The sequence below is a fragment of the Chenopodium quinoa genome, unplaced genomic scaffold (assembly GCF_001683475.1).
Source record: "Chenopodium quinoa cultivar QQ74 unplaced genomic scaffold, ASM168347v1, whole genome shotgun sequence".
In the NCBI taxonomy this organism is placed as follows: Eukaryota; Viridiplantae; Streptophyta; class Magnoliopsida; order Caryophyllales; family Amaranthaceae; genus Chenopodium; species Chenopodium quinoa.
Window position 1 is genome coordinate 3754222 of NW_018743285.1, and position 12252 is coordinate 3766473.

A 12252-nucleotide genomic window follows, 5' to 3' on the forward strand; every position below is an offset into this window, starting at 1 on the left:
ACTCAATTCTACAAGCCACTAATAACGCCTATTATGCTGCTACTTAAAGTGCCCCAACCTTAATACTGATGCATAGCAGCAATTACAGGTGTACTACTCCAACTTGTTACTTTGTTAGTCATCTTCATGATTATCTTAAACAATTTTTCATGTTCAAATATAAAATGAAGTGTGTTAGTGTCCAAGAATTGAACCATAATAGGATAACATATTGAATTCTAGACATTGAATAAGCATGAAGAAACAATGAAGTACCTGAAAAATAACACATCTACTAAACTAGAGATTTTTGAACCCCATATCAAACAATCTATGAAAAACGAAATATACTGGTTTCTAGATCATTCTTTATTTAAAATATTCAAACACTGGCATGCTAAAAACAAGTAAAGGTACATAAGGAAAAGATTTTCTTGTACACATATTGATGTAATACAACAAACTTTCAAGACACATTGAGAGAAAAAGAGCCATCTATAATTAGCACATAGGAACCATTGTAAGAAAGCTAAGAAGCTGTGTTGAAATAGCCTTCAGCTACCTAATTCTATTATATCCAATGGGCAGGAACGAACCCACTGAGCAATGAAAGAAAAATGCATAGAAATGGCTAACAACTAAAATAGTTGGACTTAAAAGCAATAGGAAGCTATCAATTACTGCAACCAGCAAATATAATAGCTAAATGTGTCAATATAGGTTGTAATGTTACTCAAATATCAAACATCTTCCTCTAGGCTGCAAAGATGCTAGCTAAAGTCATTTAAAGACGGAAACTTAACACAGGATTCTACAGCGAGGTTTTGTCTAGACTCCTGATTATAATCAGTTTAAACAAGTCATCCAGATCTACTCTACAATTAAAAAAATAAAAAAAATAAATAAAAATAGCTTTAATCTATACATACATAGTCCATAATGCTCTTGTGTACAAGTGTATATTATTTATAAATGTGTCGCTGTGATCTCAATGAGAAAGAAGGAAATTAAAATTGCTTGATAATTACCTTTCATGAACGACAATAGAGCTAGAGTAACCACCTTTTGTGACTGTACCATCTGCATCCACTCCATTAAAGGTAAAGACTGAACCTTTCACACAATTCACCTCCATCCCCTCATTACAATACTCACAATCTCGACATGAGTTGACATAAGTCCCCACTCCAACATGATCCCAACTTTGAAACGATCAACATTCTGCCCAACCTCTTTCACTATTCCAACTATCTCATGGCTAAACACAGAAAACACAATTTCATCAGATCCAGAAGGCTAATTTCAGTGTTTTACATTTCATTTGCTATTAGACTATATAGCTACATACCCAGGCACCACAGGATATTTGGAGTCTCTATGAAGGTTCTTTGTCCAAACCACATCCGCATAACACACTCCACAATGTGTAATTTTAATTGATACATCATCCGCTGCAACAGCCCTAATAAGTGCACTTATAATTCAGTACATAAACTCCTCATAAAATGGTGCATCCACGTAAGAAAAATGCAATACCCTTCATCATACCTGCGATTAAATTCATAAGGCGATAGAACCCCTGATGGATCTCTAGCTGCCCATCCTAGGCAATTCGCATGTGTAGTCTCGGAGCCATACTCAGCTGATTCTGTAAATGGCAATAAGTAGCAAATATATATCAAGTTTAACAGTGGATTAAGCTTTTTCACCGCTTATGCATTGAGCTTGCCTCCCTATTTAACAAGGAGGGTCACATTTACAATGCAATACACATTACTTAAGGTACCCAGGTAGGTAGGGATGACTGAAAAGGATCCTACTGACTCGGCACCTCTCTTTCACACACTACTTTGAATATGAAGAATTAAAGCTCCCTGGATCCTAATACGTTATGTATAATTCCAGTAAAACATCAACATGTAACTAATCAAAAAACTTTGACATTTTATTATTGTCATTTTGCTATACTACAATCTACATCAGATATTTATTTAAAAATAAAAAATTAGTTACAAAATCTAAATTACATATTCTAATACTTCAAAGTTAATTGATTCCACACTTTTGATATCATGAGAAGTATAATTAGGAATTAAAATTTAACAGAGAATTCAATATTATCTACTCCTTATACCATAAAATAAAAGTCTGCCCAACAAAAATAATTTCCTAATTAACAAATATAGAACTAATATCTCATTAACATACAGGACAATTTAATTGAAAAATTAAGTAAAATTGAATTGATTAATACTTCATATACAATTTTGAAACATGGAATTTCAATCAAATGAAGAAAATCATACAAAATCACAAGCCAAAAAAATAAAATGCGACGAATTGACGACAATAGAAATTATGATGGAATTAATGCTAACAAAAATAAAATTTAAAACGAACCTGAATTTTAGTGGGGTTGAGTGAAGTGAGAAGTTGCAGAGATAAATTATAAAATTATGAAATGAATTGATTAATTTTTGATATTCATAGAGATGGGGTTGGTGAGAGAGAGCATTCGATTAATCATCAATTGCGTCAATGGTTCAAACTTATGGTGATTCAATCGCTTACTCTGTTCGTCATAGAAAGACTTTTCTACTCTTCTCGAATTTGATGCGCTCAGCTCTTACGAGTTACGAGAAAGATCAAAGATGAAGTTCAAACTTCGTTGGATTGGCTAGAGCTAAAATTAGGTTCGGGTAGAGGTGATCATTGGGCGGGGCGGACGGGACGAGACGATCTTAGCTTCGGGTCGGATTTTTTGTGCCCAAACCCGCCCAAAATGGCTGGGCCTAACCCAATTTTGGGTCGAAATTTTTTGCCCAAAACCCGTTCAAAATCGGGCCGTGCCATACTTGATCAGCTCTAGGTTCGGGTAAAGATGGGCATGGGTTATGCTGTATAGGTCCACGTATCAATACCAGAGTATCTTGTGCTCAAGCAGGTCGTATTTATAATGTGGCTCGTGTCATGCTGAGCTCATGTTGGTCTTTTATAAACGAGGCCCAGTACAACCCCTACTGCGTGTCGGGTCATGCTGACGGGCACTTAATAATTTATGGGTAAATTGGTCAACCAGCCTATCGTGATCGTGCTACAATTTGTTATTGAAGCGCATGCGACAACTCATGCCCGTGTGCTTATTGTGCCGTGTTGGGTTGAGCTAATTTCGTGTCGTGTCTAACCGACCATTATATTAGCCTGGCCCAATTTCGTCTCTAGGTGTGGACTTGGTAAAACCAATTCGATTTAAATTAATTTTTGGAGGCAAGTTGAGTTATCCAATTCATATATGTCTCATATTCAATGTTGGATTATTTGAATTGACCCTACTTGATGTAAATATGAACGAAATTGATGCATTTTGCATGATTATACTTCATAAATGTTAATAGATTTGAAAGTTATCTAATTTGATACAAATTGTAAATGAAATACTTATCGCCTGAATATGAACTAAATCGTACTTAGACTGATTACCAATTTACCATCGTTGGTTATGCAGATTAAGTTGTGGTGTCCAATTGTTCGTTGTAAGTATTAGTGTAACATAATGCTATTTTCTTTATTGCTTACGCATGTGCTTGGAATCAAGTCAAACCACTTTATTATCATTTAAAACCACTCAAACCACTAAATATTTTGTATAGTGTACATACAAGTTTTTACAAATTTAATTACTTCCTCCGTTAATGGTTAGTTGAAACATATACTATAAATAGGTGTTACCTATTATTTGCAACAAACTTATTTTTTTTCTTTTTTTAGTAACTTTTTTAATGACAAAATTACCGTCCTGCCCTTGATAAAAACTGATTATATACTAACCTACTTTGTTATTCTAATTAAATATCCCTATTATCCACAAATCTAACTTAATGATTCCCACCAAAAATTACCCTCACCTAGATCCCCTTTCCCAACCATTCATCAGATCCCTCTTCATCTTCTCACAAACCCTTGTCAATTCGTCCCTCAACTACCTCCATTAATGAGGTTGTTCACACCTTTACCTCTAGAGATCGTTCCAGATTTCACCACACTTTCTCTCTCTTCTCTTCTTTGGATCTGGTTTACCTCATTCAATTCATCCCTCAACTACCTCCATTAATGAGGTTGTTCAGTCATTTAAATCTGGAAAGCGTTCCAGATGACAACACCCTCTCTCTTCTCTTCTTTTGATCTATTTTACCTCACTCTCTCTCTTTTCCTCTGTCGATCTGGTTTACCTCACTCTCTGTCATCGTTGAAACCCTAATTTCTGTAGATCTGGTTTACCTACTTTCTTCTTTGAAAAACCTAAAAAAATGAGTTCCCCAAACGAGAAGAAACCAGATGAGGACGTAATTGCGACCTACAAATGCCAGCGTCGTACTGGAAGATGAGGTTGATTGGAACCCGTAGGGCAACTTACCTGGATATCCGCCGTATGTATGGTGTGGGTGCGAAGCTTGCTCCTTACGACTCTGATGAGGAAGGTGAGGGATCTAAGGTTGTAGATCTAGGCAACAAGGGTGAGGGTTCGAAGAAGAAGGGTCTTGTTGTTGATGTTGTGAAGAGTGAGGTTGCTGAACCCCCTTCTGTAGCCCCTACGCCGGAGAAGACTGTAGAGGAGGCGGTAGATCTGGGTAGATCTCGGGCTACTGGAGTTGTCACTAGCAAGAAAAGGGGTAGATCTGGGTCCCCTGTTGACGAGGTTGTTAATGGTGGTGTGGATGACAACCCTTCTAACTAATTCCGTAGCGTAACTCTTTTCCGACCCTTAAATTTTTGGATTTATTGCGTTCAATTACTATGAGTCTCTGATTTGCTTGCTGGATGTGATAATTAGCCTCTATTTGCTATGTCGTGCCTTATTGGTAGTAATTGTTGCATGATGTTGGTAATTTGTGGCTTATGATTACTAAATTGTGGGTTGTTGTTGATAAATGTGGGCATTATTGTTAAATTATGGCGTTTTTGAGTTCTGTTTTCTGGCAAGCTATTTAAACACCCTTACTTTGTGGCTATATTAGCCTCTGTTGTTATGATAAATGTGGGTAATTTGTGGCTACTGTTGAGAATTTGTTGGCTATTTGTGATAATTTCTGTCAGATCTTGATAAATTCTTATTATTGGCTATATGTTTGCTTGTGTTTGGGAATTAGGTTGTTATATCAGCCTCTGTGTATGACTTGCTGCATATCCTCAAACTTAGGGTTAGCATTCTCTGCAGCATGGAGTAGATGACTTAAAACCCATTTTAGTCTTGCTATCTTATGGTTGGATGTCAGGGTGATTTGTGCTTGTATGCGTTCTGAGTCTCCCTTTTTTCTTTAACTTGTGGATGGTGACATGTAAGATTTTGAGCTCCATAACTTCTCTCAGTTGTCCTCTTGTACAAAGGGATTGATTGCAGAAACTCATCTGTGTACTCTGTTGGTTTGGGTCCAATTTTTCCAAGCTTCTTGCTTCTGACATCTATCACATTCCCCACTGCCATTTGGGACTTTATGTCTTTGAATAACCTCTGAGTTGTTGACCTGTGGACATTGAACTCGAGTGCTTGTTGTATTAAAAACCCTCTTGGTAATTCCCCACCTTCCAGCTTCAATAAAACAACATTAACAATTTCTCTTTTTTGGGAAACAGTTAGCTCTTTCTTGGCTTTGGGATGCTGTATTGCTTCTTCATGTAACACATTGTCTTCATTGTTGTGAGTTCCTTCATTGCTTGAATCATTGTCTTCCATATTGCCTTCATCATTTAGCATTTGATCAATGCTGAAAAAATCATCATCCAAAATGTCTGCCATGGTTGATAATCTAATGATCTTGAGTTCCACAGATTTGAGGACTGGTAATGAAGTGGGGTGGCTGTTTTTTTGTTGTTGTGCTGAGCTGAACCAGAAAAACCTAAGGAGATGAAGATGCTGCTTCTAACTTAGCACTAATTAGGTTTAGGATGATAGCTTGCTTCTGTAATTTATGAAGAAACAATGGTGTAATATGGATTTGTGACTTTTGGTTTTTATGTGAACTTTGACTTCTGTTTTCTGGCAGGTTGTTTAAATACCCTCCCTTGAATGAAAAATTCAAGCGAAGGGAAAAATTTGGTGTGAAATGTGACTTGTGTTTTCTGGCAGGTAGTTTAAATACCCTCCCTTGAATGAAAAATTCAAGTGGAGGGAAAAAATTGGTGTGAAAATAGAGTGAAATGTTTGGAGGGAAAAAATTTTCCCCAAAAATTTCAGATTCTATCTCCTCTTTAAAAGAATCCGAGCCCCCCTTTCCCTCCTTTTTATTCAATTAATCACATGCCCCTATTTACAACTACCCTCACCTAAACACCCTTTAAAAGTTTTGCATTGGCCTCCGCCCGGTACAATTGTTGCAACTTACCATTAATGGAGGAAGTATATTGATTTTGAGAGGTAGATATTTAAAGATATTGTGAACAACAACATTGAAAATTTGTTACTGAATTGAGATCAAATCTTGAGCGATTTCCATAGAAGATGTCCAAAAGTATCAAAATTCCTCAATTATGCCCCTCCATTTTTTTAAAAAAAAACAAAATTCTCAATCTTCCGTCCATGTCAACAATTATTACAAATATCAAATATTATTTTTAACTTTTGCGGTTTTATATTGTTAAAAGAAGCTGGTTTTTTTTTTCCTTATGTGAATAGTAAATTGGAAATTTTGTAAAATAGAGACTAATTAAAGAATTTTGACAAACTTTGAGCATTTTGTATGAAAATCACTCTCAAATCTTTTCTTTTTACACTTTGTGGCTTTATTTCTCCCAAAAATTTCTTAAAGTTTCGTAAATTACTTCAATTAACCATTTATCGCAAATTCCTTTGAAAACCCTCAAAGAATAAAATTTGAAAATTTTAGAGATATATAATAAATTAATAATTGACATTAGACTCAAATAGACCTAAATTGTTCCAAACCAAACTAATTATTTTTTAATGTTTTTATTTATAAAAAATTATTTTCAAATTGATTCCGACTTAAATAAACCCAAAATTCTTAATCTAATAAGTATTTAGATTCTAAATGACCCGATTGTCACCCTCTAGGGCTCTACTTGTAGGCCCCATAGAGAACTGTTAAAACTCAAAACAAAACGCCTATAGGCTGACTTCACTATTTTCGTCTCCTTCTAACACACTACCCACCTCTTAAGCTAGTTGGTCCTTGAGCCGTCAAAATTAAAAAATTTACTGAGAAATTCCCGGCATAAAAATTTCTGCTGCTTCATCTTCCTACTACTTCCCTACTAAATAAACCAAAGATCCCATTTCCTTCTTCTCACTTTCTCTCTCCTCCTTCAATTCTCAGTTGTGATCTTCCCCATATTGCATTCAATTTTACTACTATGCTATAACTGCTTTTTGTTGCAACTTTCTGGGTTTTAATTGATCAGATGTAAGTGTTTTTTTGCTGGGAGTTTTTCATCAAAATCCCAAGTAACGTAGAAGATGAGAGGTTCAATTGCTTCATCCCCAAAAGCCCCGGAAGCCCGTCATCGTGTTTCTGCTTCAGTGTTCGTCTTCTTTCTCTCTCTAACTTTGTGTTTCGCTATTAGAGTAGTATGATTTTGTATGTGTGTTATTTGTCGGTGGAATTTACTGTTGATCTAAGTATAAGTTCAATTTTTGGGGTGTTTAATTTTAATGGGTATTTCATTGTTTTTGTGGGTTCTTACAATGCTCATTTTTGTGGGTCTTTGCTGTGAAGGATGCTATGCTTTTGTGTAGTTTGATGTTGATTCATATGTCATTTGGATTTTCATGGTTTCGGCTTTTCGAGGTTTCGAATTATTTTACAATGTATATGAATGTTCTATGATGATGGGGCTAGTCATTGAACCTTGTTCATCAAGGGTAGATGGGATTTTGGGGAGTCATTTTTTATGAGATTTTAGGCTTGGCCTTGAAAGGTGTAGGCAAAGGTAGAAAGTGGAGGGGAGGGTTTGTGCAGAGGGATGTTAGCTTCCCCATTTAGGCTCCTAACCTAGCTATTTGGTGAAGGATTGCTAAGTTATTACGGCTCGGATACTCATGTCTGGTATAGGTATGTGCTCCCATTGTTTGACTCGGCTATTTTCTGAAAGTAAGCCATGGTTTTGGACTAAAATGAAGGTTTGAAGAATCCATTCCCAAGTTGGAGTGTTGAGGATTTGACATGGTTACTTGAGGTGCAATGAACTAGTGAAGAGTCCAAGTAACATAGGTATTGAATATGGGGATGATGTAGGACTTTTACCGAACAAAACAAAGCAGTCATTTATATTTCTTGTGTTTAGTGGGATAAGCTGTTCTACTTCTAGTGACTGTTTATATGTGTGTGTTTGAGGTGGAGGTGGGCTGTGGGGAATTGGGAGAGAAGCTGCAATTAGTCATATATGAAGTATATTAGTATACAAATTACGACCCAGTAATAGGATATAATGCTTTCCGGTCATTGTCTAACTTTTGGAGCTAATTTAACTTCATTTTTAGATCCAAAACAATGGGGTGTAGGAGCTAGTATACTTTTCATAATGTTGGCAATAAAATGTAGGATAACTAGGATTCATTGAACCAGTTTATTGAGCAATAATATGTTCATTTCTCTTAAATTTCTGTTAAACTTGTTGGTATATAGATATAGAAAGAAAATCTGACAGTTTGGATCTCGCGTTTATCTTCTTTGATATCACATGTTAGAAGCCTGTTTGTCTTATTCCTCACATTCTAATTCTCAGTATAAGGGAATGTGAGCACTGTTAGTAAAATTGGGTTTAACACTGCCCTTGCCAGTCTAAATAGTTTGCTTGCTAATGTTTCTCCGTCTCTTTGATTTCTTTCAGCGAAGAATCAAGCAAAAGAAGGTCTCTAAGACATCGAGATAGTAGAGATGTAGAAAAGGCATCATATACTTCCTTCCAAGATAGAAGTCATAACTGCAAGTTTACCCCATTAAAGTTCATCCTAATTGTCATTTTGATTGTAACAATTTTGACACTTCTTCACTCTCCATCCCTTAAGCATACAGAACATATATCAAAATCCAGTTCTCAGTAAGTTTCATCTGTTTCACTGTTCTTCGAGCAATTCCAGAGGTTTTAGTTCTATTTATTTCAATTTATAGCTTGTTATTCCAAATTAATTCAAGGCTTCAACTTTCCTGGTATATTTTGCATTATCTGAATCAGTGACCACTTCTGCTGGTTTCTTTTTTGAATTCACGCATTTCCTGTGTTTATTTTCTGAATTTTATAGTAGTGACTATCATTTATCCTATGCAATTTGCTTAACACGGATTTTTTTATGAATGCAGGATGAGCATTGTAGATAGATGGAGAGGGGATAGTCATGTTGACAAGCGCTATGTATCCGATCTAGCTATTGATTGGAATCACATCTCAGAAGTCATGGAAACTCTTATTGATAAGAATGACTATAAGGCTATAGGCCTGTTAAATTTCAAGGAAAACGAAGTTGATAGTTGGCAGGAAATGTTACCTTCTCCTGAGCATATGATTTTGCATCTGGACCATGTTCCTAAAAGTTTGACTTGGGAAACGCTGTATCCTGAGTGGATTGACGAGGAAGAAGACTTTGAGATACCTAGTTGTCCTTCTCTTCCCAGTATTCAGGCTCCTAGAAATGCACGTATGGATCTTATTGCTGTGAAGTTGCCTTGCAACAAGCTAGGAAAATGGTGGAGAGATGTTGCACGGCTGCACTTACAGCTTACTGCAGCAAAACTTGCTGCATCTGCTAAGGGGTCATATGACCTGCATATACTGTTGATTTCTGATTGCTTTCCTATCCCAAATCTCTTCCCCTGTAAGGAACTTGTGTCGCGTGCTGGGAATGCATGGCTGTACAAGCCCAATCTCAATACCCTAAGAGAAAAGATTCAGCTTCCTGTTGGATCATGTGAACTTGCGCTCCCTCTCAATCCAAAAGGTATTATCTCTTTGTAGATGTTATTCTATTGGTGCAAGTCTGTCTTTTGTGTTTTAAAGATCTAATAGATAGATATTTGTTGTGCTGAAATGTTTTTATTTTAACTCTGGATGTGTATGTGGTTCTATTTGAATTTATGATGTGGCATTAGTACGAGGTAATGTTAGACTCTTAGCTACATGGCTTATACCTTTTTTTTTTTTTTTTTTTGAGGAAACATGGCTTATACTTAGTTCAGCCTACAAGAGTCATTAACTATTGCACCAGAAGTCCAGAACACCACTCAATTTGGTGAGGATGCTATTAGTCCTTGTTGGCCCACTTTAGCATGTGCACAAGGTGTGTGGAAGGATGCATGCTGTTAAACAATAAATTGCTTTGTGATTAAATTTCATACTGGTAACATAACTTAAACACACACACAGATGTATCGTTCTAATGAATGAGAAAGAAAGGTCAATTAGCCAGGATATTGATAAAAGCTCAGTTAGACTTATACATGCGTCCTGCAATTCCATTTTGATAAATGTATTTCATTGACTGAGGTGATACAAGTTTCTTAACGTGATTTTTGCATTTGAAAAAAACATTCTATCGGGACAAATAATGAATAAGAAAATAAATGCTGGCTCTGGGAAGTGTGCTGAGTGCACTTTTGCCCCTGCAAATCATTTCCTGTCATTTTATCATTTATTTGATTTAAAGGTTTGCATACAATTATGTAAAGCTGGGTTAATGAGTGAAAAAGTTATTAAATTTATTCCTAATTCTTAATTATGACTAAATAAAAATTATGCAAGGAGAAACTAATGAACTTTTCCCCTTTACTTGGGGAGGGTGAGGGGGTCAAATCCTTCAACTGAAGAAGATGGAAATTTTTGGACAGTTTCAGAGTAAGATGTCCAAATTTCCATGGATGATAGTCATGTACTATTTTAGCTTGTTTATATGCCTATCCTTTAAGGAGTACCAGTAGTTTATTATTAAATACACTTTCCTTCAGCCCTGAATTACCTGTGAATAGTGGTGTCATTACGTCTTCTATTGTTATTGTATACTTTTTCAACCTCCTAGTATGGTTGTATGCATGACCGAGTGTTCTGTATGCTACATGATATTTACTAATGATTAAAATTTTAACTGGAACTATTATATCAGCCTATCTATCTTCTGGAACTGCACATCGAGAAGCATATGCTACTATCCTTCATTCAGCACACGTGTATGTATGTGGAGCCATTGCAGCAGCACAAAGCATTAGAATGTCTGGTTCAACTCGTGATTTAGTCATACTTGTTGATGACACAATCAGTGATTATCACCGAGGTGGCCTTGAGGCTGCAGGTTGGAAAATCCATACCATTCAAAGAATCAGGAACCCTAAAGCTGAACCAGAAGCCTATAATGAGTGGAACTACAGCAAATTCCGTCTCTGGCAGCTAACTGATTATGACAAGATCATTTTCATAGATGCAGACCTTCTTATACTCCGAAATCTCGACTTCCTATTTGGGATGCCAGAGATTTCTGCCATAGGGAACAACGCTACTCTTTTCAACTCTGGGGTTATGGTAATTGAGCCATCTAATTGTACATTTCAATTACTAATGGACCACATTAATGAGATTGAATCGTACAATGGTGGGGACCAAGGCTATTTGAATGAGATCTTCACGTGGTGGCATCGAATTCCCAAGCGAATGAATTTTTTGAAGCATTACTGGGAGGGTGATGAGCCTGAAAAGAAAGAAATGAAAACCCGGTTATTTGGTGCAGACCCACCAATACTTTATGTGATCCATTACCTAGGCTTGAAACCATGGCTGTGCTTTCGGGATTATGATTGCAACTGGAATAATGAATTATTGCATGAGTTTGCCAGCGATATTGCACATAAAACTTGGTGGAAGGTGCATGATGCGATGCCTGAAAATTTGCATAAATACTGTTTGCTTAGGTCTAAGCAGAAGGCAGCATTGGAATGGGATAGAAGGCAGGCTGAGAAAGCGAATTACACTGACGGCCACTGGAAGATAAAGATCAAAGATCCAAGATTGGAAAGATGCTTTGAAAACTTCTGCTTTTGGGAAAGCATGTTGTGGCACTGGGGTGAGAAGAATTGGACCGACAATGCAACTACTTCATCTTCACCGGTGTCAGGGATTAAAACAGCATCTCTTCCCTCTTTGTAGTTTCAGGGTCTGATTTTTGTCCATCAGATATATATAGACTCAGAGATATAGCAAACAGAAACAACACATTTTTTCCTGTGAAAATTTTATAGAGTATGCTGAATATGCTGATTGCATATGCCGATTTAAACA

At 36.4% G+C, this 12252-nt stretch overlaps 1 protein-coding gene and 1 long non-coding RNA gene across 2 annotated transcripts; one reads left to right on the forward strand and one right to left on the reverse strand.

The window, feature by feature from the left end:
- Positions 1 to 1176: 1176 nt before the first annotated feature.
- Positions 1177 to 1609, reverse strand: LOC110735565. The gene is made up of 3 exons (XR_002514131.1): positions 1528 to 1609; positions 1328 to 1441; positions 1177 to 1237 (listed from the first exon to the last, which is right to left on the reverse strand). It is a non-coding gene; the product is annotated as an uncharacterized LOC110735565 (long non-coding RNA).
- A 5486-nt stretch (positions 1610 to 7095) lies between these two features.
- LOC110735777 (putative UDP-glucuronate:xylan alpha-glucuronosyltransferase 3) lies at positions 7096 to 12252 on the forward strand. Its single transcript, XM_021915962.1, has 4 exons — positions 7096 to 7515; positions 8824 to 9033; positions 9294 to 9928; positions 11087 to 12252. The coding sequence occupies exons 1-4, from the start codon at positions 7451 to 7453 to the stop codon at positions 12118 to 12120; spliced, it is 1944 nt and encodes a 647-aa protein (XP_021771654.1). The 5' UTR covers positions 7096 to 7450; the 3' UTR covers positions 12121 to 12252.

What these genes read in the sequence shown, in the direction of transcription:
- LOC110735777 (XM_021915962.1), top strand. Translation starts at nt 7,451, where the DNA reads ATGAGAGGTTCAATTGCTTCATCCCCAAAAGCCCCGGAAGCCCGTCAT. An exon ending in ATATCAAAATCCAGTTCTCA is followed by an intron (nt 9,034 to 9,293) that starts GTAAGTTTCATC and finishes TTATGAATGCAG; the next exon opens with GATGAGCATTGTAGATAGAT. An exon ending in GCTCCCTCTCAATCCAAAAG is followed by an intron (nt 9,929 to 11,086) that starts GTATTATCTCTT and finishes CTATTATATCAG; the next exon opens with CCTATCTATCTTCTGGAACT.